Raw genomic sequence first — 27,265 nt, forward strand, 5'->3', positions numbered from 1 at the left:
GCACGGCTCCTCCAGCACCGATAAAGGGCAGAAAATACTCAGAGACTCGTTGGCAACCTCTGCTCGCATCCGCTCCCCGGTCGACTTAAGGGTGGAAAACGGTTACTACCGGTTGGAAATCAGTCGCATAGTTTGGCCTTTTCTCTCTCTCTATCTCTCTCTCTGTTGCTCTCGACACTTAACACTCTGCTAGAGCAACAGCTGACGATGCCGGCTGAGTGCGAGCGAGGCAGTGGAGAAGATGCTCTGCTGCCTTTCACTGCAACATCCTCACAGCCGAGGTGGATCCTGTGCAGCCGACCTGCAGAGTGAGTTACTGCATCGGTTTAGTATCCAAAAAACCAGTCCCAAATGTAGTCAAGGTGGGAGGGGAAAGCTTCACGGACGGTCGGCGGCGCACACACCTGCCGCATGTAGAGAAAGGAGGGAGTCCGCTGCTGTGCACGGCAGGAACAGAGAGAAGGAACCCCCACCCCGCTCCTCCTCCTCCTCCTCCTCCTCTCTCTCTCTCTCTCTCTCTCTAGCCCTCTCCCCCCCCAGGGGTTTGTGCCTCACCAAAAATACAGCTTGGTTACAGCGCCACCTAACGTTTACAATAGCTCCAAACACCTCACCTGCAATGCTGCTGAGTCCCACCCCATCCAATAACTTTATTGTAACGGGAGACGCAGGTTTCCCTCTGATTCCCACGTCTTAATGACGTTTTGCTGAATGTGTGTTGAGAGGAAACGCCTCTTTAGCAAAGATCTGGACAGAGAGGCCTAGGCTAGCCTACCTTACAGAAAAATACACCAACCCAACAAGCATATAGGGCACACATAACACACATAGCCTATTTTGAACAAAAGTGTTTTTGTTATCATGAACAACATCTAGCCTAGGCTACTATTTCGTTTCTTCTCAGCTCACCTGTAACCTGGATGGGTCATGTTTCAAAAAGTGCACTGCAGCGTGAACTTTCCTATTGAAAGTGGGTTATTGACTTGAGTGGATGAGATCAGATGTTCGGACATCCTTTGCTTACATAGGCCTACGCGGCTTTTCAAAATTAGCTAAGACCCAAAACAAGTGGTTTCGACGCAGACAAATTAAAAAAAAAAAAAAAAAAAACTCCCAGTATACGGGAGCAGCCTTGAACGCAGCATGACCACTAGCAGCAGTGTGCTAGTTTCCCCTCCAGCATCACGGATACATGCTGCAGGGGAGCAACAGGGTTTGTTTGACCTTGAGATATAAAACTGTAGAAAACATAGAGCGGAGGAGATGGACCACTTGTGCATATTAATGAACATACAAAAACGTGTTATAAATATGGCTTATTAGCTCTGGAGCTTATTTACATCTGTAGGCCTAGTCTGTGAACACAGATTGATAAAGCTGGCTAGTTACTAAATCAAGTAGGCATATTAAATTCCCTGCATCTAGGCATCCCATTCTAATGTAAGAGGTCATATTTTTTGTAAAATCATAATATGTATATAATATGTTAACTGCACTAGGGCTAGATTATTGATTACTTTAATAGTCTATTATCTGACACAGACACAAAGACAAATTCCAGTAGACCTTGAAAAACAATAGTAAAAATAATAATTCCTACATTATTACGATAAAGTCCAAGCTTTTTTTAATTGAATAATTAATGAATGAACTTTAAATGAGGTAGCCTAGTAGGCATCTCCTCTGCAAAGTGGATGTGAAACTTAATCTAAAAACAATGTAGGATAGGCTACTTAAACAGCGGTCGAATGGCCTACAATTAAGAGGCAGTATTCACACTGTCTAATAACAGGTTATCAATTTCTACTTTGTAACAACCATGGATGTATAATAGGAATATATAGGTTCTAAAACATCCACGGTAGCAGCTACTACAACTGTGTCAAAACGTCATTTCCCATAGTCAGCCCTCCTCTCCTCCCGTGGTGCGTACGCAGAGCACGCACGCCCTGGTGACGCAATGGAAGGATCAGCCAATAGGAGACGACTGAACTTAGAGTAACACGTCATTCTAGTAGAGTGCAGAAGCCGGCTGATACGAGAGATCCCCCCACCGTCGTCTCTCTGTGTCCCTCAACACCCGTCGGCCTAATACCTCCAAATGCTGTAACCTGTCTCGAATACAACGTACTCCTGTCTAAAACTGAGGCAAACCTGACACAAAAGGTAAGCACTCGACTGAATTACGGTCGAAAGTAGGCCGCCCGTTGCTCCTCCATTGACGAAGCGACAGGAAGTGGGTTGATGCTACATTCCGTTAGCTAACCCACCGGTAGCTGTGCGACGTAGCGTTAGCTTCAAGAGGTTTGAGTGGCAGAGCAGCGGAGACACAACTGTCAACAGGGATTAACAATACACCGTTTTCTGAAGGTGTTTGGTGTGATCCAACGGGAGGGCGTAGACGGCGAAAATGGCCATATTTGTATGATTTTAGAGCATTAATGTTGTTCAAGACGAATATCAACCTCCATGGTCCATCGATGCTGATACGTGGCCTGTAGCCTGTGTTGTTGACCACACGTAGATAATCAGGTTGAATTTACTGGGTGCAGATTTCACAATACTGAAGAATTTAAGGTTATATTGTCAAGGTTTCAGCAGATTGCCAGAATAAGGAGATGATTTTTTTTTGTAATGAACAGCTGCCTGTCACTAATACTTGTACCACACCTTCTCTGGAAATAGCAAGGCAAAGGTCTCACTCCGTAATAAAACGCTAGAGAGCACAAGCATATACCAACAGCAGACAGTCGTGTTTGATTTTCCATGACCACTTTTAAAAGTGTTGGCTTCAGATGTATTGTTTATCGACCATCATTGTAACCTAGGTGAGTTATGACAGAAGTCATGAGGGTGGAACTCCCGGGGAATACTCATTTTTATTTGAAAAACTGTATGGTGATTAATCAGTTACTAAAGTAGTTTCTGGTTATTGTTCTCTGAATGGATTAATCAAGTTACCTACTAAACCTTTTAGTTCTGATTAGACGCAGTGTTACAGTTATTGGTAATTGTTTGACTTTTGAGATACTGAGATGTTCAGTTCCCGGTAACACAAAGCTGTCACCTGTGATTTTACTTTTAAATTGTGACAGATTCATGTATTTGGAAACTGAAATGATCATGTTACATTAATGGATCATAATTTCATCACCAGCTCTGTTTAGAAATTAAGCTCAGCTATGGCTGTGAGAATGTGACATTTTTAGGTGCCACAAATGAATGTGATTAACCATAACTGTCTTTTCTGATGATTTTATACCACTATTATAGTATAAGCCTAAACATAATTTAATAATACACATACACCTTAAGAAGAAGAGCCATTTTTTGGCATTAAACATTGGAACATAAAAACTACATTTCTGTTTACCTTCAGGCTTTGCAACTAAATCCATGATGCCAATGTCAATAAATGCTCAAGGAAATCCGGTCAAATATTAGAAATTAAACGCCTCAAGATAATAATGATAATAACAATAATAGCAATAGCTATGGCACCTTTCAAGGTCATTTTACAAAAGTAACAAACAGACAGAGGGGAGAAGACTAAACAGTTTGTGGCGCTAATTCTCCACTCATTTGCAGTTAAACTATCGCAAAAAAGGGGGGTGCAACGTGATGATGTCATTAAAGAGCACCAGTCAAACCTCAAACATCTCTTAGTTCCATCCAGCTGTTTTTGTACAGATGAAAGGAAACAATTTGAACAATTATGCAAAATGATTGCGGTTAGCTCAAATAATTGCCATCAGGCAATCATGTAATAATTGTTACAGCCTGACAGGCGTAGTCTCAACATTTCTTAGTTCCAGCTTTTCAAGTCAGAGAGTTGGCAGCTTTGTTGTTGATAATTAGCAGCGAACAGAATATGTTTGGATTGCGAACTGCTTGTCAGACACATGGACTGATGGACTAATGCACTGGTGACATCACTTTGGGGTCTTGGAAATTCTGTATTATCTCTCATGACTTTCACATTATCTTTCAACATACTAACTTAACAGCACTGGTTGATTGAAGAAACTATTTCTAGATCAATAGCTCATAATCATTAGTAGCTGAAGTCCTACTTGGTGCATAATTGTGTTGGCTATAGTAGTTTAGAACACCTTTTGTTTCTGCTGTCTTCAAACTCTGGTTGTAATTGTAATGAACAAGTGTTGTACTGTGTCCTCTGATGATGGTAGACAAAAGGGGGAGGGTGTAAACCTTCTACAACAGGATCCTCGGTGATGCTTTGCTAAAGGCGTCATTGATATTTCGCGAATGCATTCCAACAATGCTTTGGAGGAGCTTTGGAGGAACACTGTGAATTCCTGCTCCTTCTTTCGTCAAAACAAGCTGGTCAGGTTTTCTTATGACACAAAACTGCGTCATACTCGAGAACCTCTATGTCTATTGTCTAATTTTGGCTCAGGAGAAGGGAGGAGTGTCAGTATAAAGGCTGAGTGTCATTGTAACCAGTGTCTGAGGTGAAAGACGGACAAGAACGAGCGTGGACTTCCAGTGTCACAGACACTACATTCTGGTTCTTCCGTCGGGCCAACAAACTAACCCGTTTGTGTATTGGACTTTTTCTCTATCGAAGCTCGGTGATGGCGACCTACCAGGAATTCATCCAACAGAACGAAGACAGGGACGGGGTGAGATGCAGCTGGAACCTGTGGCCCTCCAGCCGCCTTGAAGCGACCCGGCTGGTGGTCCCCGTCTCCTGCCTCTTCACACCCCTCAAGGAGAGGCCCGACCTGCCGCCTGTCCAGTATGAACCAGTTATGTGCAGCCGGGCCAACTGCAAGGCAGTGCTTAACCCACTGTGGTGAGTAAATGAGAAATACTTACTATGCTCATGTTGCCATGCTCACACATACAGCTGAGTGTGTTTTGTTTTTTTCTGTTATATAATTTAGCTTTGTTCTTTTACATGGGAATCGTGCTTAACCATCCACGTAATTCTGCTTTTCCGGCGGCATCCTTGATATTTCATGTTCATAAGGAATGTCAATAAGGATGAAAGAAAGCTGTAGAGCTTCCAATTATGTAATTATAAGTCTAATGCTGATGAGTTATGATTACTGGGTGTGGTGGTTGAAAGCCCAGTATCAGTCAAGCTCCCGCCAATTGGATGGAAACCTTAAATCATTTTAATCCTTGTTTTTACAGTCAAGTCGACTTCAGAGCAAAAATATGGGCATGCAACTTCTGCTTTCAGAGAAACCCAGTAAGTAATGACAGTTATTCCTGAAGTTGATCAGAGCTTTACCTTAAATACTACATTTTCATAGTATATAATAACTTAATGCACATGTTGCATTCCTGTGTCAGGCTGGTTCATCAGGTTTTCTCTTTCTCTCTGCAGTTCCCTCCCTCTTACGCAGGCATATCAGAAGTGAATCAGCCGGCTGAACTCATGCCACAGTTTTCTACTATCGAGTACATAGTACAGGTAAATGCCACACACACACACACACACGTGCACTCTAACCTCAGCCATGTGCATAAACTGAATATCAATTATTTCAATCAGGAACCTCAAAAAGAAATAGTTCTTATTTTTACTTAGAAGGCTTGGATTGAACCTGCATCCCATTAAATACCAACATGATTAACATCGCCAGGCTGAACATGATCAAGTGTATGGAAATGAGTCCTATGAAGTTCAGCTCTCCATAACCTTCCCATCCTGCCTTTTCCAGCGTGGACCTCCGACTCCACTGATCTTCCTCTACGTGGTGGACACATGTTTGGAAGAGGAGGACCTGCAGGCCCTCAAGGAGTCCCTACAGATGTCCCTCAGCCTGCTGCCGCCCAACGCCTTGGTGGGCCTGATCACATTCGGACGCATGGTCCAGGTTCACGAGCTCAGCTGTGAGGGCATTGCCAAGAGCTACGTGTTCAGGGGCACCAAGGACCTGTCCTCCAAACAGATCCAGGTGGGTTGAGGAATGAGGAAAATAAAAGAGTCATGTCAGCGTTGTATTACCCAGTAGTTTTTCATCTCATCTCAAACTTTATATCGAATGTACAGACATTTTCATTTATATCCCCTCGAACAGCCACTCATTCACACAGACAAAGAAAAAAGAATAAATAAAATGGACAGTGACAACAGACATCAAACTAATGGAGTAAAATAAATAAATAAGAATAAAATGGAACAAATATATTAAATTAAATTAAAATTAAATAAAAGGTAGGATCATTTCATAATCTGTTATTCAGTCAGTGTTATCCATTTCATTGGTCAGGAATGACATAAATGATTCCCAAATACAAACAAACTCCTCCTGTTTACCTTTAACAATGTATGTCAATCTCTCCAGTCCAAGACAAGTTATCAACTCCTTCTCCCATATTGCCAGTGATGGTGGTTCTACATTTTTCCAATATAGTGCAATCACTCTAAGAAATTTGAAATGTATAGTTGATAATAACACACTCTATTCAACTTAATAATATGTGTGTTTTACGTTGTGTGTTTCAGGAGATGCTGGGTTTAACAAAACCAGCAGCATCAGCACAGCAAGGTCGCCCGCTGCCCCCTCAGGAAGCTGCAGCCACATGCAGGTATGAAGGAGAAAGTAACACTTCAAATGTGCCAGGTGATGATAGCTGCTTGTTTTTCTTCTCTAACACGTGTGTGTGTGTGTGTGTGTGTTCATATCCAGGTTCCTTCAGCCTGTGCACAGAGTGGACATGAATCTGACAGATTTGCTGGGTGAGCTTCAGAGAGACCCCTGGCCTGTCCCTCAGGGCAAACGTCCGCTCCGCTCCACTGGCGTTGCACTGTCGGTTGCTGTCGGCCTACTGGAGGTACAGCGCTCACACACACAGGAAAACAAACGATGCTGTACATGGAGAGAATACAGATAACACATTGTGTACATGTGTCCTTAATTCAGAGGAAACAACAGTCTATGTGCAGTTCAGGCGCTCCTGAACTTTAGCTCCCTTTCGTGGCACATGTAACTGTTCTTAAGCACACACTGCCTGATAATTATCTGCTAAAGGAACAGTACATGTGTTTTATCAGTTCAAAGGCTGATTTCTTGTTTGCCTTGTGTCTTTTCTCTCTACCATCATTATCTTCTCTTCTTCTCCTGCTAATCTGCATGCTTACATAACTGATTGTTCCCCCGCTGTACTTTCCTCCAGCAGATGGTTGAAAAATGGAAGCTGGAAAAAAATGGATTAGAATAGATTTGTTTAGATGCATTTGAGCTGATGAATGAATGTTTTCATACAGACAAAAAAGCACAACTCCCCAAAAGGGTTGTGATCCACTATCAGCAGGCTTATTGGTTTAGTCATTCTCTATGAATGAGTACACCTTATAAATGAATCAGCTTTTACGTAGAAGCTGCTATCAAGTGTTGCATTATGTTAAAAGCTCAGTCTGGCGGCTGTGTAACTACGTGGCCTGTGTCCAAATGTATCGCTGTGTCTTGGACTTTTGCACTGTGGACTTTGCTCTAAGCGTTGGCTGTCAGGTTTACTCTGTCATCAAACTTTATACATACATCCGGTGAAGCTGGATTTGGCTTTTCTAGATAAGTGAGGAAAAATGGCATTGTTAGAATGAAAAATCATTTTGACTGAATAAAACAGTTTTGTCTGATAATTAGAGTTTAAATCAGGAAATTAATCTATTTTCAGTTTTTTTGTCACTTGCCTCTGAATGGTTGTATTGTGGATTACTGAGGCTGAATCAGTACAGGTGATCCTCTCCCATTTCATTAGGCAGCGTCCTTAAGTACCACTCTCCCCAACACTCCAATTTAAATGGCAAATTTAAGAACTAGGTCAGTGGTCTATTTGTGCTCATTACCCACAGCCTAAAACAGGGATTCAGCACAAGGGATGAGATTTGCAAGCACCAGTTCAGCAGCAGTACAGTTGTGCAGCAGGGGAATTGGTATCAATTTAAAGTGCCTACAATGTAGTAAAGTTGGTAAAAAAAAAAAAAAAATGTTATAAATACTTTGTGCCATAGTTATACAAAAAAAAAAGAAGTCAGATTGTAATTTAAGAAAAGTTCCAACCCATGACTGACTTCTCTTACGTCTCACCCACAGGGTACGTTCCCCAACACAGGGGCTCGTGTGATGCTGTTCATCGGCGGGCCTCCCACCCAGGGCCCTGGCATGGTGGTTGGCGATGAGCTGAAAACCCCCATCCGCTCCTGGCATGACATCCAGAAGGACAACGCACGCCATTTGAAAAAAGCCACTAAGGTGAAATGTCCCTCTCATTCAAAATAGGGCTGCCAAGATTAGTCGACTAGTCACGATTACGTCTACTATCAAAATCGTCGACGACTAATTCAATATCGACAAATCGTTGATTTTTTAAAGCTTTTTTTTTCCTCTCAAAACTGCCGCTGCCCTGTCTGCCTTTCTGTCCTTGACGCACATGCTCAGTAGTGGTAATCGTCACCGGAAAGGTTATGCCCAAACAGTATCATGGCAAGGCGGCAACGGAGCTCAAAAGTTTGGGAGCATTTTACCAAAATAAAAGGGAAGAATGTGTAATGCAAAATCTGCAAGGCAGAACTTGCCTTCCATGGCGGTACGATGGCGATGCCCGAGCATCTGAAAAGGAAGCACTTTGTGGCTGATTCAATTTCTGGCAAAGAGGGACAGCTGTCTCAGTAAGCTAATTGGCTAGTTAGCTGCTAACATTAAAGCTACAGTTGGTAAGTTGAAGAAAGTCCGCAAAATGCTGCTACAAGCTGCAAAGTTCATTAAAAGTTTAATGAACTATCATCTTAATTGTCTTTATTTTCAGTTAGCACATACCTTAAACACTAAAGCTGGAAGGATATGAGAGCAGCTGCATGCTTGTGCGATAAGCTGCAATTTACGTATGATCCCATTAGTCGACTAATCGTAAAAATAATCAGTGACTAGTCGATTATCAAAATAATGGTTTGTGGCAGCCCTAATTAAAAATGTAGAGTAAAAATTTGTTTATCGGTATTAAGTGATTGTATTTGTATCGTATAGTACTATGAAGCCCTGTCCAACCGCTCAGCAGTGAACGGCCACTGCATTGACATCTACGCCTGCGCCCTGGACCAGACCGGACTGCTGGAGATGAAGTGCTTGTCTAATCTCACTGGGTACGTCAGTCCTCATTGTTCCACTGGCTTTAGGGTGTTAGATTATATTTGTCTGTCTCTTTCTAAGCATATTTGAGCATCCTAATAATAAATTGCGCTTCATTACCAGGGGCCACATTGTAATGGGAGACTCCTTCAATACCTCTCTGTTCAAGCAAACCTTCCAGAGAGTGTTCAGTAAAGACTACAACGGAGACTTCCGCATGGCTTTTGGAGGTGTCCTAGAAGTCAAGGTAAAGAAGCAACTCACCATCAGAGTATCTTTTTACCTTACTCGCTCTATCAGAGCTTTTAATGTTAAGTTGTACATTATTGTTTGATGTGGAAGTTGAGTTTATGTCCTGTCTTTTTCTGTCTCTAGACATCAAGGGAGCTGAAGGTTTGCGGAGCCATTGGACCATGTGTTTCGCTCAACTCTAAAGGTTCCAGTGTTTCAGAAAATGTAGGTCACTGCCCCAGATGAGATTCAGTTTCTCTGTTTTCAAAATAGTTATCCTGAGAGCTGTTATTTACCGCTTATGTGCTCTGCTTTTCGTAGGAGATGGGCGTCGGTGGCACAACCCAGTGGAAGGTGTGCAGTCTCAACCCCTCCACCACTCTGGGCATGTATTTTGAAGTAGTGAACCAGGTAAGGGACATTTCCATGTACCTTTTTGAGCTTTTCAGTTGACGGGGTCACAGCATGCTGTTGACAGTACAGTCGCTTATCACATCAAACAAGGGAAAAGCTGTGATGAAGCCTTTGTCGAGCAAAGCTGTAGGAACAATGGCTTCTTGTGTGGCTTGGTTTCTTTCTTGTCCTGTAGCAGAAGGCCGTTTATTCAGCTCATACAAAAAAGTGTATTGTCAATTGTTGACTTACCGTCTCCACTGTTTTGTGTTTGTGTAGCACAACGCGCCAGTGCCCCAGGGTGGCCGAGGGGCGATCCAGTTCGTCACCCAGTACCAGCACTCCAACACACAGAGGAGGATACGGGTCACCACCATCGCCAGGAAGTAAGATTTCTCTCTGAAACAACTGTCAAGGGTGGAAAAAGAAAAATGCAAGCTGGCATAACACGAAACTTGACATCAAGTCAAGAATGTGACAAATAAAATTAATATCGGCCTTGGAAGAATGCGTACATCTTCGCAGTCTTGCGTGCATGTGCGTCATTCACACACCGCACCTGTTCTCACCTGTGTGTTCACCTGTGTGGTTTCTCCTCTCCTGCTTTCCTCCCTCTCCTTCCTCCTCTCTCTATCTTCTTTTCCTCCTTCGTCCCTATCCAAGCTGGGCAGATGCACAGTCCCAAATCCAGCACATCGAGTCCTCGTTCGACCAAGAAGCAGCCGCCGTGCTCATGGCTCGCCTGGGAGTCTTCAGAGCCGAGTCGGAGGAAGGCCCAGACGTCCTGCGCTGGCTGGACAGGCAGCTCATCCGCCTGGTGAGTGACATTCCTGCACAAGACTACTCCCTGCTTGTGTTTGTTTTGTTGTGTTGTGTTGAATTCTGTGATATAATTAAACCAAACATTGTCCTGTCACTTTTTATGAGTTATTGGTGCATAATATTTGGTTTGATCAGTGTCCAAACAATGTTTTGTCTCTCTTGCTTACAGTGTCAAAAGTTTGGCCAGTTCAACAAAGATGATCCTTCATCCTTCAAGCTGTCAGAGTCTCTGTCTCTGTACCCACAGGTAAACCTGCCTCCTAGTGGAGATGCATGAATGTGACTCTGTTAAGTTGTGACTGAATATTATTTTGCAGTCTTCAGTTGTTTAATTTAGCAGTGTATCCATTACGATTGTCTGCTTGAGCTGATTTTTTTTTTTTTTTTTTAAGAAAAAAATTATTATTTATTCTAACGTTTTTTTTTATTCCTCTCTTTCATTCTCCTGCAGTTCATGTTCCACCTGCGGCGCTCGCCCTTCCTTCAGGTGTTCAACAACAGCCCAGATGAGTCGTCCTATTACAGGCACCACTTTGTCAGGCAGGACCTCACCCAGTCCCTGATCATGGTCCAGCCCATCCTCTACTCATACTCCTTCCATGGACCACCAGAGGTCAGCCTCACACCCTCCACACCACCGTTTGGAAGAGTCCAACTTTCCTTTCCTAGAAGCTTCCCCACAATGTCTCTGTATGAAATGTGAACTTGTTTTTGGTGCTTGTGGTTTTCTAACCTGGATGGTATTTGTGCTTCACAGCCTGTGCTCCTGGACAGCAGCAGTATCCTGCCAGATCGAATCCTGCTGATGGACACCTTCTTCCAGCTGGTTATCTTCCATGGAGAGGTGAGACAGCTATAGTGCATCTATTTTTTTTTTTATTTCAGGAGGACAATGCACATTAATGAACATAATAAAATGTAAAGGTGCCAGTGTTAGCCAACGGCTAGTTTCCGACTGTAGTCCTCCTGGCAAGGTGTTAAAAGCCATTAAAATTCATCTAAAATCTAAAATTCATTTAGATTGCAGGCAAATCAAGCTAAAGGAATCATGTTGGTGATACAGAAGTCATTTCTGAATGCTGCCTTTTTCATCTCCATTCCCAGACTATTGCCCAGTGGCGAAAGGCAGGCTACCAGGAAATGGCCGAGTATGAGAACTTCAAACAGCTGCTGCAGGCTCCTCTGGACGACGCCCAGGAGATCCTGCAGACACGTTTCCCCATGCCGCGCTACATCGACACCGAGCATGGAGGCTCACAGGCTCGATTCCTGCTCTCCAAGGTCAACCCATCACAGACCCACAACAACCTCTACGCCTGGGGACAGGTACCGTACAGCTACACCTTGCTATTTTGGAATGATTGCTTTAAATATTCAGATTTCTAATGATTTTATGTTATGTTGCTTTTAAATGTGTTTTGTTGTAAGCATTTCTAGACTTTCTAAATGAATGAATGAATGAATGAATGAATTTTCTTTATTTTCGTGTCATTCCACCACTGTGGCCCATCCCATATGGGATTACAAGATACATTTAATGACAAATACATGAAAACAAAGACTAGACAGTCCTTCCTGTTGGTGTTACCTGCCACACAGGTGTGACGCAAATAAACAATTTCAGATCACTTTCAGTACTCAACTATATATCGCTCTTCATCTCATTGCCCAAGCCTTTTCAAGAAATAAAGAAAATACAAACATATTCAACTGAAAAAGATGTTTTAGCTTCTCAGCATCGTCTAACCACACACATTCGTTATTTGGATCTACCTTACTAAACAATTTTTGTCTTATAGAGTCATAGAAAGGACAATAGAACACAACATGAATTTCATTCTCCACCTCTTGGATGTCACATAAATTACACATTTGAATTACAAAACATTGTCTTCTGCTGTGCCAACATATCTGCCTGTCTCAATATGAAGACCAAGTATACCAGCTCTCAATTGAGCACACAGGGATCTTTTCTTTTTAGACAAATTATACAAAACATAATTTTCTGGGTATCTAGGTTCAGTGGACTCTCATGTCTGTCGCATCATACCACTAACATGGGCTGAGGTGATGTGCATCCTCCTACAGAGCACTTGTAACTACATGCAAATGAGAAACGATGTATATTTAATTGACTCCGTTGATCAAATTTAAAACTTAAAAATCCCAGGATCGGGTTAGGGTTAGGGTCCCCACATGAAAAACAATCACTGACCCTGAGAACTCAGAAGAAATGAAGTGAAACTGTCAGTAAACACAGGTCAGGGGTCAGCTAACCACCGATTGTAAGTGGGGGGGGGGGATTGAAAGCTGAAAATAGCATTAATCTCTTACTTCCTGTGTCAGGGAACAGCTGAACCATAACTTGCAAATACATCTCTGGCAGTCTGAAAACGAGATTAACCAGAGAACAAGGTCTTGCATAAGCTTCTCTTAGTGATAAATGTGTTTTGGTTCAATAAAGTGATCACTGGATCAGAGTTATGTCATGGAAAGACGTTTGTAAAGTGAGTAAATCGCTCAACCGCTATTTTCGTCCTCTACAGGAGACCGGAGCCCCGATCCTCACCGATGACGTCAGCCTGCAGGTCTTCATGGACCACCTGAAGAAACTGGCCGTTTCCAGTTCTGCATAGACGCCTCTAAAGAGAGAAGGAGTGATGTGACATTCCTGTTCTGATAGTGGGATCCATCAACATTTCCTCTGTTTTTGTAAAGCAGCCCCAAACCCACAGAGTCGACTGTATGTGCTTGCTTGATTTTATACAGCGCTCTTTCATATGTGACCTTTTCATGACATAAAAGGAACAGAAAAAGGGAGAGAATATCACATTCCTAATAAGAAAACAAATGTCATTTCTACTCATGTCCTATATCTTGTTATTTATAAGAAATGGCTCCAACACTGCGGAACCAGAATGTCCTCATGAAAGCAATATCATCTCTATTTCTACGTATACGGGATCACCTCTGACATGCAGAATGACAGATGACTAATAATTTTATTTGTTTTCTTTTTTTTTGTTTGTTTCTCCTTGTATGTGTCTCTGCTGCATCAGACTTGGTTGAAGGTGCTGGTCAGTGAGATGCTTACATGTATTTGCTTTGTCTATAGCTAACGACTTGTCTAGAATTTTTCTCGTAAAATAAATTATAATGGTACCTCCTAATGCTGGTTGAGAAAATGTTCACACACAGGGCTTGTTGATCCTCACACTGATGCGTTGTTAATCACAGTCTATTTGACAGAAAGAAAAAGAATCCTATATGGATTATAACTTATGTGTTTTCCAAGAAAATTCCCTCTGAATAATGAGGATTAATGTTCTGAAGGATGGAAGTCAATCACACCAACTAAACTGACTCTGGTTTCAATGACGAACATTGACTTTTATTTTTAACCTTAACTTCATAGGACGGTCTATCGTTTAGTCCACTGATCCCGTCTCTTTCACCATCTGGTATTTTGCACCTGATGACTACCCAAGTGTCTTTGTAATCAAACTTTAATATACTGTGAGACTGTAAAGAAGAGACGTTTGTGTGATTTAGATCCTGTCTGGGTTCTTAATGCTGTCCATATATTAAAAAAAAAAAAAAAACAGGAAATGGATTCTGTCTGTTATCTGTCTTTGCACCAGCATGCACACCCTTTTTTTTATTAATATTATTTATGCCATTGTAATTTTGAACGATAAGAATTTTTATGCATATACAACCAAGTCCCATGTCTGCTGAGGTGTAACAAGTGGATTTTCACATGGAAGTCAAGGGTTACCGGAGATGCTCAGTTTAACCAGCAGGCATCTGTTGCATCTCACTCTGACTGCGTAGTATTACAGATTTGAATGGTTTCATGCCAGTGTGTGTGTGTGTGTGAGAGTGCAACACGGCATGTTGCTACAGTAGTGGGTGGCATGTCCTCAGATTGGAAGCGACACTCGCTAAACAATTGTCTTTTTCTCGTTCGTCACTACTGTACGTAAAGCCTACACGGCACGCAAACCCCAATCATAAAACCACTCACACACCATCTACTGTCACTGTAAGCTGATTTCACAGCATCCAGACAGTATGATTTCGAGGATCAGTGAACGGCAGATTACGAGGACTAATCCGTTGGGGCTATCTGTTTAGGGGCAAATTCTACTCCTAGCAGCTTTATGCGGAAGTTGCCACTGAAAAACAAATGAAGTCTGTGTCTATCAAGAGCTTAGGCCTCACAAAGTTGCACTCTGAAGCCACATATGGTCCAAAAGGTATTCAAGGCCAAATAAAAAGAGGCAATGCAGTGGCTCTTAATCTCTTTTGACATGGATACTTATGCACAATGCCGAAAGCTCCTTTTATTATTATCCATGTGTTTCTCAGTTAAGAGTGATGCTGTTGTGTGTGAGTTGAAGCCATAATATGCACAGATATAAAATGATCCCATTAAGGGGAAATATTAATATCACTGTGGCTTCTTCCTGACACATGCAAAGGTCGCATCTGTGCATGTTCCATGAAATTCAACGGGACAAAAGAACATTTCTTTCTTTTCTCCACTATTTTCTTTTTTAGTGACCATTCATGATGCTCACGTCCATGTGATTCCCAGGCTTAGGCAAAGCTGTAAGGAAATGTGTCGTCTTTATTATCTCCTATCAAATCCTAACAGATCAGTTCTAGTCCAGCAGCCAAAGAAATCCATTCTGGCTTCTGTCCCGGATAACTTATGTAAGATTGCTATATAGAATATGTCATAGCATGTTTATATAACGACAACTGACACAATACTGTGACACGTTCCATTAATGATATTGCTCTGTTTGTCTCTGTGATTGAGATTATATAGGGCCTAAAATCAAAGTTTGAATGTATATTAAAAATGTATGCTGGAATAAATGCAATGTTCTAATCCCAAATCTCACTCCCACAGACATCAGTGAAGAGTCAATAATAACACAAACCATAGGACCAGCATCTTATAATCATCCTATGATGATCTTTACGTTGCAGCCTCCATAGATCTGTGAGCATTAAGAGAGCCTCAGAAAAGAAAACGAAGAAGCACAGAAACGTGAAGTGAAATGAACATTGTGAAAACATTAAATTACTGATTTTTTTTGTTAGCAAAGCTATTTGCAAATTTATTCGTTTCAAACAAGACTTTGTATCTTCTTGATGATGTACGGCAGTCAGTCATGTTTGCACTGAGTCTGAGTATGGAGGCGATGTAAAGGAAGCTCTGAAATATCAATGTCTCAGCGTCTCAACTGGGGTCAGTAAAATGTTTTTCTAACAGGCTGACAGTGACAATCACATGAAACTGAGGTGAACTCATTCATGGTTGTCTCTGATTATACTGATAACAGCCGACCTCCAATGTAGACGTGCGATGTGCGCGCTCGTTACCCAAAGCGGCGCTTAGCCGCGTGCATTCGATGCAACGGCGACACCGTTTTTTCCCCCCCGTGCATGTCCGTGGAGCTGTGCACCGCGGACATGCACGGTTCCCTACGTTGCTGTGTCAGGCAGGTGTTTCCCATGGAGCTCTGCCCCGTTTCCAGTGTTGGGTAGTAACGCGTTATTAGTAACGCCGTTACGTAACGCCGTTACTTTTTTCAGTAACTAATAACGTAACGCGTTGTTTTTTTTAAATCAGTAACTCCGTTCCCGTTACCAAACGCTGCGTTACTCCGTTCCTTTTGGTGAGGTTTTACAGCGGCACACAACATTCCTATAACATTTCAGCGATCAATAAAGTTTCATTGAATTGAAAGAAAGACAGAGCACAGACACTGCACTAGTTGGTGGCCGCCCTCTAGCGTCCCACACGTAATCAAACACGCTACATGAAGAGGACTGGACAGGTCAGAGCGATTCTCTGGGCAGGGCATGACGGCGAGCTAAGGTAACTTTGCTAACGCAGCATCCGAGACCGAAGCTGTGTCTCAGTTCAGGCTGCAGCCCCTGAACTGGGACACAGCTCGAGTCACAGCGCACACACACAAGCACCCACTCCACCCGAGCAGCAGCGGTTGGAGTCCGACAGACGGACTCGAATTATGACGCCTGAAACGGTAAACACAGCTGATCGCTCTGGGTAAACACAGCTGATCGATCGATAAAATAAATACCGCTGGAGTGAATTTACTTCCGTCACTGAAAACAGTCTTAAACGTAACTCGAGATTTTTTTGCAGTTAGGTCAAGCTGCTGCTGACATCATGCAGCATGATGATGATGGTAAAATTGTACAGATAAAAATACGTGTTTCTTCATCAGCATCAGTAGGCTACAGAACTGAAATGAGGTTAGAGGGGAATTCAATCAACCTTTATTTAATGGGAGCATTGGGAAAAAAAAACCTTTAAAGTAACGAAAAAGTTACTTTCTCAGTAACGCATTACTTTTTGGTTTAAGTAACTGAGTTACTAACTGAGTTACTTTTTTATGAAGTAACTAGTAACTGTAACTAGTTACTATTTTTCAGTAACTAGCACAACACTGCCCGTTTCAGAGGTGAAGGAAGCCCTGAGTGAAAAGACGTCGCCTCCGTGATGTAGAATGTGTTCAGTTCAAAAAGTGAAACTAACACATTATATAGGCCTATGTCCATTACACACTGAATGAAACATCCCATGTCTTTATTTATTCAGTTTATTTTAATAGTAATAATTATGACTAACATTCAGTAAAGACCTAAAATTCAGTATCTCCAAAATTGAAATATTGCAAAGGATTTTTTTTTAAAGCATTTTTAATATAGAAATGTTGGCCTTCTGAAAACTATATCCATCTATATGCACTCAATACTTGGTTGGGGTTGAACTACTGGAAATTGACTTTTCCATGATATTGTAATGTAATAATTTGTTAATGTTAATTTGTTAACCCCGTGCCCCCCACTAGAAAATACTATGGACCCGCCCCTGGACATCAACCTTAAAAGGATTGTTAAACATTTTGGCAAATTGGTTTATTGCCATAATCCCTTTAGTCACAGGGGTAGGTTAATTAAATTACCTTTAATTATCAGTGCATGTTGTTTTGAGATCAGCGGGGCAGAGACTCGAGCTGCTCGGCGAACACCATGGAGGTGAATGGTACAGGTCCACTGTCCCTCAAAACTCATCAAATACACAATCCAACAACTCCAATACACTCTTGTGGAGAAATTGTGACCTGCACATTCACCACGCTATGAAAAAATGTAACATGAGTAATATAATTGGAACATAATGTAACATGTAACAGAGGTCAGTTTTCCAAGAGTTCACTGGATATAACGGATATAACAGCCTGAGAAAATAAATATCCTCAAATAATGTGTTAAGAAAGTTTTGCAAATTGAATTACTCTCCTACTACAGATGGATGTGTGAACATGTATTCCACCACACTGCAACCAAACTACTTAAAGTGTGTTAACTTGAGAGCAGGGATTAACTGCTTGTTATTGCCACAAATTCAGGAGACAGCCTATCGCCTTCAATATGGACGTCATAATCAGTGCTTACCAGGCTGTAGCCAAGTATTCTGACTTCCAATATGCTGCTGATATTCAATAAGACTCTTGTTAGCTCTTCACGATTACAACTGGGTGATTTAAGGTCACACAGGGCACTTTTTGGAGCTCTGAGATGCAGTGAAGTGTTTACTCCGAGTGGGGACAAATCGAGTATCCTACAGTGTGCATCTGTATCTGCTGGAATGTTTTCAACCATTATCAGCAGTTCATTATTTTTTAAATGTATGTGCAGATATGTTTGATATAGAAGTTGTAGATTTAATTCCACACAATTGCATGGGCATGTTCATCTTTGACTCCTCTCTCAGCCTTGTGTACAACACCCTGCTAAGGTGGTAATTACCTGCAGTATCACCAGCAGCTTGTTCACATGTATTTGGGGCACTTTAGGTGGAGAGCCTTGGTCTGATTTGTCAGTTTTCAGAGTCATGTTGAAGAGCAGCTAAGCCTCTGGGGCTGAACATGAAGGCACTCCACTGAGGTAACAGAGATGTCAAGCCTATCTGGCCTCATTTACTCTTGGCTTGTAAACACTGTTTGCCAAGAGGCTCAAATGATTTGTATTTATAGCTCATTCTCACACGAAGAATCGCAGTACTCATGGGAAAGGTCTTTGAAATGCCAGCTTTTGTGTTGTCTCTATGTGCTCCAGCACTGTTCAGATTAGGGGAAAATTCACTGAAAACTTTCAGTGTTGTGGAATCATTTCAACTCGTCACGGTGTAGAGATCACAACAGAGTAGACCACCATCAGTCTGATCAGGAGCAGCACAAAACCTGTTGTTCTCTTCATGACCTCCCTCTGACCAGACAGAGCCCAGGTCAGCTACTAAACGCAACTGCTGCTTGGGAAAGGTAACATTTGATGTCATTGTATAGATTTATACAATAAATGTGCATTAAGATCACAATTTCTTAAATATTCTGCATAATCCAGAAAGTAAAATCTTATTCACTCAGAGTCAAAATCAAAACTTGGCACATAAACAGTTATGCAGCAGATGGTAGCAGTTGTTCTAAGCTTTAGGTTAATTAGATTCACAAATAATTATCCAAATATAGGCCCTGAATCGTGAGGTGTATGAATTAATCATGACCAAAATCCTTCAAATGGGCACAGACTTTTAACTTTGCTCCTATCCTAGCTTACTATAGTTAATCCATTATCAATATATCACATTCAGTTCATTCATATCACTTTTAATTGTTTTAATGCGACTTTGAGAGTCCTGAAAGGCGCCTATAAATAAAATGCATTATTATAAGGTTGCATTATGGGAGATGTAGTAGTCAGCTAGAGTCTGACCCATAGACTGCAGGTCTAACCTGTAGGGGCTAAAACTGAGGTATTCTGGTCATGGTCTATCGCGGTATTACTTTAAAATAGGTCTCCTGTGAGTTCAGCAACAGCAGGCAAATGCGTCAGAAGTTATTCCTGGTGAACTGTTTTATAAAAGTTGTATTTTTTGTCTGACACACTCCCAGAGTGGAAATCGTTGCAGCTGATATAAGCTGCAGGGATCAAGAGAGAGAGAGAGAGATACATACATTGACAATTTCGACATTGAGGTTTTCCTACAGCAGATAACTGCAGCAGATCCATCGTATCAGGGAAAAACATGTGATGAACTGTTAAAAGTCTGTCTGGGAGAAGATCCAGAATTTGTAAAGTTAGCTGCACAATATGATATAATATTGTTGTTGTCGTTTTTTTTCATTTCTTTATTTTATGTATTATTATTATTATCATCATCATCATCATCATCATCATCATCATCATCATCATCATCATCATCATCATTTAATATGAACTATGTGTATATATTTTTCGTTATAACAACTTACCTACCTTACACATGCGTGTATACAGTATAAATGTATATATTTATTTTTATTTTACATTTGATTCTGTGAGTTGTATTTGTTCTGTTTAATTGATTCTTGATGCTTTGGCAACATAGTTCTCCTAACATTCATGCCAATAAAGCAAATTTGAATTGAAATGAATTGAACTGAGAGAGAGAGAGAGAGAGAGAGAGAGAGAGAGAGAGAGAGAGAGAGAGAGAGAGAGAGAGAGAGAGAGAGAGAGAGAGAGAGAGAGCATCATGAGAACATCCTACACTTGATGCTGATGCTGCGATCGTGTCAAATCCTTTGACAACGTGACTTCCTATAGGCTGCTCGCTCGTGGGGCACCGCGTGTGAAAGTGAAGGGAAAAGTCCAGGGTGGAGATGTGACAGTGACACTCTGGCTCCGAGCTGAGCTCAGAGTGAGGGACGGAGCATCGATGGAGACCTGTGGAACCTGTGGAACCAGCGGAGAGCCGAGCGGGACCCGAGCCTCAGCCTCACCTGCTGCTGCTGTGTTTGGGAACTAACTAACCGAGGTCTCGCGCACCTTTCTCCACTCCTCCGCGCGCCGCTGCTGCAAACCTCCTCGCGGACAATGAAGACGACTCGCAAATGCAGGACCCTCCTGTCGGTTAGCCTGAACTTCTTCGCTCTGCTTTTCTCCATCACCGCGTTTGTAACGACTTACTGGTGCGTGGGGACACAGAGAGTCCCCAAGCCCAAGTGCAGCAAGCTGCGGACGCACCAGTGTATAGACTACGGAGTGAACGAAACCGACCCCAACAAAGTAGTTTACAGCTGGGAGACCGGAGACGACAGGTTCCTGTTCCGGCAGTTCCACACCGGCATCTGGTTCTCCTGTGAGGAAAACATCGACGATGAAAGTAAGAGGAGAACGTGTGTGTGTGTCACTCAAACATTGTAGCCTACTTTTAATTTGAAAATCAGTAGTTATCTTCTTTTTTAAAGAGAGAAAAAAAATCTCTATGGGACCACCAATTTGGAACACCAAAAAATTGCTTTTCCAAGCAAATAACTTCTTTCTGTCCCTCATGGCTCTCCTTCTATCATTAGTTATTGTTTATTGTATTGTATTCTTTGGATCCCCATTAGTCTACATAAAGATGAAGACTATTCTTCCTGACTTTTACAAAATGTATCACTGTCATAATAGTCATCACAAACAGACATCAGCTGTTGTCTGATCCTGTATCCCCAGTGACTCAGCCATTCACAATGTCAAGCACAAACCCCATTAAGCAAATGATCATCATCATTTCAAAATTTCATCCCCTCATTTGAGATAATGGAACACTTGTTTTAAAGAGGATTAATCTCTCTTTTTCAGATATTGCATTTCATGACAATTTCTACATAATCATTCTCCATTAATACCAGTCTACTTAGTATATCTGGATAACTTGTCTTTGCTGTTTTTATCTGGCATGAAAAGCTGAGCAAACAGAGGCACAGCTTCAGTTTAAAAGTAAGGCTGGACAGCAAAGTACTGTGATTACCTTGGCAGACATTGGGATTGTGATATGAGTCATGATTTCAGTTGAAGTTCCCATTTTTCTCCTTTACCCAAAAATATTAGAATTACGTGATGTTGCTGGAGCTTGTAAGCATGTTCTTTTATTGAGAATTTGAGTTCTTGCATTTCTCTGGCAATCACAATGCTTCTTTTGTAAAAAAAAAAAAAAAAAAAGACAAACTTTACTTTTATAAAAAGTAAAATAAAAATGTAGCACCAGTGATTTTGAGACTAGAACTCCATTAGCCCTAGTAGGACATGAAAAGAAAGAATGAAGAGTAGCTCTCACACTCCACATTCAACATTGTGCTCAGACCAGGGCGTTTATTGCTTCACTGCATAATCCAAAAGGAGAAGAAAACAGTGAATGACGTGTGGTTAAGCATCATTCCCTCACTCTGGGAAATGGAAAATGAATTTGATCACACTGGAGTGACGATTTAATAGCAAGGTCAGGAGAAAAGGTCCTGGTAATGCAAGGTTCAGGTCAAAGGTGTTATCAGGCCAGATTAGTCCAACTTGATCGGGAATTATCTCCAAACACCTCTCTAATATCAGCCTGTAATTTTGCGTAAGAGTTAAAATGATCCACATATTGAGATTACTCAAAAACAAATTGCTAGCACATGTCTATCTCATCAAGTGGCTGTACGATGAAGGGGATGGAGGGATGGAGGGGGTGCTGAGAGCTTGAGTTAATAAGGATTATGTAACAGGGGCCTTGATGAGTTTTTCCTCAAAACAGCTGTTGCCACCCTCCTACCTGATTAAAGTGTTACACTTAGAACAAATCCAGCCACACGCCGCACTCGACAGATGACCGGGGAAAAACATCACATCTGCAGGACGGCGCCGTGTGAAGGGTCAGATGTTATATCCAATTTGTTAAATGAACACAGGCTGTCATTACGGCTCTCAGGAATGATTGTTATTACAGTACTTTCTTTCCACTATATTTTATTACTTAAAGTCTAAAAATGTACCTGTGATTCAGTAGGACAAGAGCCAGATGTTAAGCGGCCTTGCTAAGCTACACTTGTGACATATGCCTCTTATTTAACACTCTTTTAATTCTTTGAACTTATGAACTGTTTTTTCAGTGTTCCTCGGGTTCACCTGATAGGAGGTCGCAGACTGTTTGAGCTGATCCTGTGAAACACTCCTGGACAGAAACTGAGAATTAAACACAGATTAGGATGTCATGGATTGAAGCCTGTTTAGCACCGAGAACATTGCTTTATTTTAGTTTTTTTTTTATCCAAGACTGGTTCCCTCTGACCTTTGTAACATTTCCTCCTCCATGTTCACGTCATTATCTGAACATGTGGCTCTGTCATTGTAAACCAGCCACATAAAGAATTCAAAATAAAGTTCTGACTGACGACGCCACTGCTCGTGTGATATTCTAAGTCTTGACAATGTGTTGTGTTTGTGCCGTAGGTGAGAGATGCCGAAGTTTCATTGATTTGGCGCCTGCATCCGAGAAGGGTGAGTGTCCACTGCACATCATCAACAGGTTTAAACAAATTAAGAAGTTCCTCAAAAGCCCTCTGATCAAACTTTTTCTTATAGAACTTTTATTATCTCTGTCAGATCATTTAAATGTTCACATGTGCTAAAATGTAAATAAATCAGGTTTAGTGCATTATCAAGATGTCCTTGCTTTAAGCAAATCATTTTCTCAAAATTGAAATTTCCAGTCCTCAACATGATTGCTAATAGCAAGGCTTTACAGTCTATAGGGGCATAAACACTGTTTGCATTTTCTGAATAATTTCATCTTTTGATATAGTTACAGTAGTAACATGTAAGTCACTTTTATCAGATGAAATTTTGTGATAAAGTTAAAATACTTCCTTAGTCCGTTGCTTCCCTGTTTTCAAATTAGCAAGCTTCCACTTTTCGTTTTAGAATTATCCCTTTATTATGAAAGGATGGGGGCACAGAGGAAGCCACACACATTTGGTGTCAAGTTGTAGGATTTTCAGCTGTGCTGACACTGTCCTTTGAGAAATGTTCATTTCCTGCCAATCTGTGAAGTGTCAGAAAAAAGGAGAAGCAGAGATATTTTTGTGTAGCCAGATAACATTTGGCTTGAGTCATTGGGATGCTCAGTAAGGCATGGAGTAGGATCAGCTCAAGTTCTGCCTCTCCAGTTGGAAATGTGACTGGGCTGTATTACAGTAACTGCACGAGGAGTCAGATGAATCATTAAGGATAGAGTTGAACATGCAAAATTAAGACCTACTTGGGCTGACTGTGGCACTTTTGTAAAAAATGTTATATTCCACTGTGAATTCAACAACAAAATATTATATAAAATCCTTTTTATTATAAGTCATCCTAGGTTTTATGTTAATACTGTGAAAGTGTCGAAGTGCTCAGTCCACAGAGAAATGCTCACCGCCTGTGTTCAGGCATTGTGAGTTAAAATGAGCCGTCAGGAGCCCACCTCCACCCACCACCCAGCTTTTCAGGATTTTCTTACTCGTGTAAATAAATGTATTTTTTATTTCATCACTCAGGCCAAGGCCCCGGGCCTCTGCTCTTCTGATTGGCTCAGTGACCTGTTGCTACGGGAGCTTCAGAGGACATAAAGCTATATTGAGAGTGTATATAAAACACAAGAAGCACAGGAAAACACTGGAAATGGTATGGGAGCTTCAGTGTTTGGTTTAGCGTAACACTGACATCATTATTTGTCTGTGTTTTGCAGGGATGCTGTGGCTGTCACTGGTCTCTGAGATGCTCTACATCGTTCTGCTGCTGGTCGGCTTCAGCCTCATGTGTTTGGACCTGGTCCACTCTAGCAACGTCATTGATGGGCTCAAGCTCAACGCCTTCGCTGCCGTCTTCACCGTGCTTTCAGGTGTTCTGATTGTTTGTTCAATTATTGTTATAGAACTGTATAACTATAGTTATAAACACTCATAAATGATCAGAATTCTTTATAACAATAATCATAACACGCTATAAAGCATTTTATCATGACTTATAAGTTCAGGTATTATAATACGTTATAATTGTTAGTAACTCGCTGACAATGCCCACATCGATAATGCATTATAAATATAGTTATAATGTGTTATAATTGGCTTATAGATGTGTATAACTATCATTATAAACACTTATAAATTACCATAAGGCTTTATAACAATAAGCATAACACATCATGGAGTATTTTATAATGGCTTATAAGTTCAAGTATTATAATAGAGTTATAATTGCTGTGCCTGTGAGGCACCATACTGTACAGTATACCCTATTCAAGTGTTGGCTGGTTATGTGGTTTGATAAAGGGCTCAGCGAGATATTACACCTAATCTCATGAGAAGAAAGGAAAGAGAACAAAACCCACGTCATTTGCTTTTAAGATTAATTTAGAAGATGAAGTGAGCTCTCACTGAAAATTCTAATCCGTCTCAAACCAAGGAGCCAGATCTTCAGTTTCCCCTTGAACAATCTCTAATCAATCCAAACTAAATTGAATATCTATGACGTATAGGAATAACTGAATGAGTTGACAAGTCCTACGGTGAAGAAATGATCATTTGTTTCATATGAAGAAACAAACTAATATTTGTGAAAACACACACACAGAGTTCCAGTGGAATTAAATGGCATTAATGAGGACATTGGCTTTGCAGATCTTAGAATGAACAAATATGAACTATTTGAATGGGGATTTGAGACTATAAATATTGGGACTACATTATTTAATTGTGTTTAAACACTTTGTCTGTACAAGTCAGCTTGGTTCTTGTTGCATATTTTCTCTTTGAACCTTGTATTATACTCTAAAATGAACTAAGCACACATGCTATCTCTCTGATTTCAGGTCTTCTGGGTATGGTGGCCCATGTGATGTACACACAGGTTTTTCAGGTCACGGTCAGCCTCGGTCCACCTGACTGGAGGCCCTACAACTGGGACTACGGCTGGTCCTTCTGGTACGACACAACTGACCAGATCGTACTCATTCTGGTTTTGTTCAGGAATGTCATATCAAGCACTTGGGCTACATTTAGAAATAAAATTAAGTCAGCTCACCTATTAGAAAGTGAGAGATTATTCTCTATTTATAGCAGGCCCTAAAAGTCAGTTGTGGCTCTGCTATCATCACCTCTTTCCAACATCACTGTCTCTAATGAAAAAAACCCCAAAGCTCTCATGTTGTGGTAGGATTAGGCTTTGGTGTCCAAAGCCCCCGATACAGGCGTGATTGGAATTGCATAAGGGGATAATATTTCACTCCTTTACAATATGCAGGGTGTGCTGAAAATTCATTCTAGAGGCTAAACAATTCTTGACCTTTTGTTGGCATTAATCAACCTGTGTGAAAAATACACGAGACGATGATTTGATTGTCTAAACTAACATGTGGCTCGGCATGTTGAGGAGGGTGGAGCGACTTAAAGTGAATGACACTAATCTCAAGCAAGCGCAGCGGGGAAAACACTGAGGGAGAAAATGCCAAAATGCTATTTGGATTTACACGGCTTCTCATCACAAGGCAGAGTTAAACTGTGGTGTCACTGCTTTGTCTAATTTCTTTTCTCTCTGTTCACATCAGCATGGCCTGGGCGTCCTTCACCTGCTGCATGGGCGCATCAGTCACCACCCTCAACTCCTACACCAAGACGGTCATTGAGTTCAGGCACAAGCGTAAGACCTTCGAGCAGAGCATCCGGGAGGAGCACGCGAGGGAGGCTTTCGGATATTTCCGCGAGCGCTCTGTGCACTCCATCTCTAAATCTGTGGAGGTTTATTCGAGCCAGTCCCTGAATAGCGGCAGGAAAACCCCCATACCCGCCGACTCCCTGGACCTGAGCGATATTGCAGGATCTTTAGGGGAAGAACAGTGCTGAATGCGATGGGACAGTAGGTGGTGGCATTTCTCTCAGTATGGCAGCTTGGTGGACAGAGGCGTCGTCCCTCTCTGCTCCGTGCTCAGTACAGTATGAATGCTGCAGAGCAGGGGTTCCCAACCTTTTTATCACCGCGGACCGGTCACCGGTGGACAATTTTACCACGGACCGTTTACATCACACATATAGTATAAAAACGATTGTAGACGGTCACATGGTTTTCTGTTACGTTTACGTTCTTTTACGTACATTCAGAGATGGACAGAGTACTCGACCCCAGTACTTAAATACTACTGGTCAAAATTGACTCCGTTACAAGTAAAAGTAGCTTAGTCGACATGTTACTCGAGTAAGAGTAAAAAAGTACTTGCTTTTAAAGGTACTTAAGTATCCAAAAGTACATGCTTTTAAATTTACTAGTTTTAAGAGTTTTAAGGGTTTAAGACTTTTAATGTCTTATTTTTCACAATGAATTACTATAATTTTTTCTAAATGAATTTAAGGACCTTTTCACTCTTGTTTCTGAGAATTAACTCTTTGAAACCACCTCACTGATGTGCTGCTTTTAGAACCACAATGTTATATAAAGCTGCAGAAACACCTAGAAAAACAAATCAAATGAATGGGATCATAAGAGGACAGCAATTGTCATTTTCACGACTTGCGGTTTAGTTTTGAGTTGACAAACGCAGTCGAGAGGGTGGCTACTTTGGCGGTATCGTATTTCTGCTTTTACATAGATCCAAGTGGAGAGCATGCACTGTGACAGGTTTCCTTCTTTGACAAACACAGCTTGTGTTCAATAGGATTTTAGAAAAAAACAAAAACAAAGAGCAGACCTGAAAGTAACGAGTACTTTTCAGCCTTCCTAGAAATTAACTCGAGTAAAAGTAAAAATATTTGTCTTGGAAATGTATTCAAGTAAGAGTAATAAGTACCAAAGAA

At 41.4% G+C, this 27,265-nt stretch overlaps 2 protein-coding genes across 2 annotated transcripts; both read left to right on the forward strand.

Moving 5' to 3' along the window:
• The first annotated feature begins 1,985 nt into the window (after positions 1-1,985).
• Positions 1,986-14,126, forward strand: sec23b (SEC23 homolog B, coat complex II component). The gene is made up of 19 exons (XM_083994208.1): positions 1,986-2,166; positions 4,592-4,819; positions 5,164-5,221; positions 5,360-5,446; positions 5,697-5,933; positions 6,485-6,567; positions 6,669-6,813; positions 8,076-8,234; positions 9,006-9,121; positions 9,231-9,354; positions 9,483-9,563; positions 9,660-9,749; positions 10,011-10,117; positions 10,395-10,548; positions 10,723-10,800; positions 11,005-11,166; positions 11,311-11,397; positions 11,658-11,879; positions 13,100-14,126. The coding sequence occupies exons 2-19, from the start codon at positions 4,599-4,601 to the stop codon at positions 13,187-13,189; spliced, it is 2,301 nt and encodes a 766-aa protein (XP_083850334.1). The 5' UTR covers positions 1,986-2,166; positions 4,592-4,598; the 3' UTR covers positions 13,190-14,126.
• Positions 14,127-20,513: 6,387 nt separating this feature from the next.
• Positions 20,514-26,320, forward strand: LOC310984108 (germ cell-specific gene 1-like protein; the record flags this gene model as incomplete). The annotated part of the gene is made up of 5 exons (XM_083969229.1): positions 20,514-20,802; positions 22,893-22,940; positions 24,169-24,321; positions 25,291-25,402; positions 26,026-26,320. 5 exons carry the CDS (start codon positions 20,514-20,516, stop codon positions 26,318-26,320), a joined length of 897 nt encoding a protein of 298 aa, XP_083825355.1.
• Positions 26,321-27,265: the final 945 nt, after the last annotated feature.

This window comes from Trachurus trachurus (genome assembly GCF_905171665.1).
Source record: "Trachurus trachurus genome assembly, chromosome: 1".
Taxonomy (NCBI): Eukaryota; Metazoa; Chordata; class Actinopteri; order Carangiformes; family Carangidae; genus Trachurus; species Trachurus trachurus.

What these genes read in the sequence shown, in the direction of transcription:
- sec23b (XM_083994208.1), top strand. Translation starts at nt 4,599, where the DNA reads ATGGCGACCTACCAGGAATTCATCCAACAGAACGAAGACAGGGACGGG. An exon ending in GCAGTGCTTAACCCACTGTG is followed by an intron (nt 4,820 to 5,163) that starts GTGAGTAAATGA and finishes TTGTTTTTACAG; the next exon opens with TCAAGTCGACTTCAGAGCAA. An exon ending in ATTTTGAAGTAGTGAACCAG is followed by an intron (nt 9,750 to 10,010) that starts GTAAGGGACATT and finishes GTGTTTGTGTAG; the next exon opens with CACAACGCGCCAGTGCCCCA.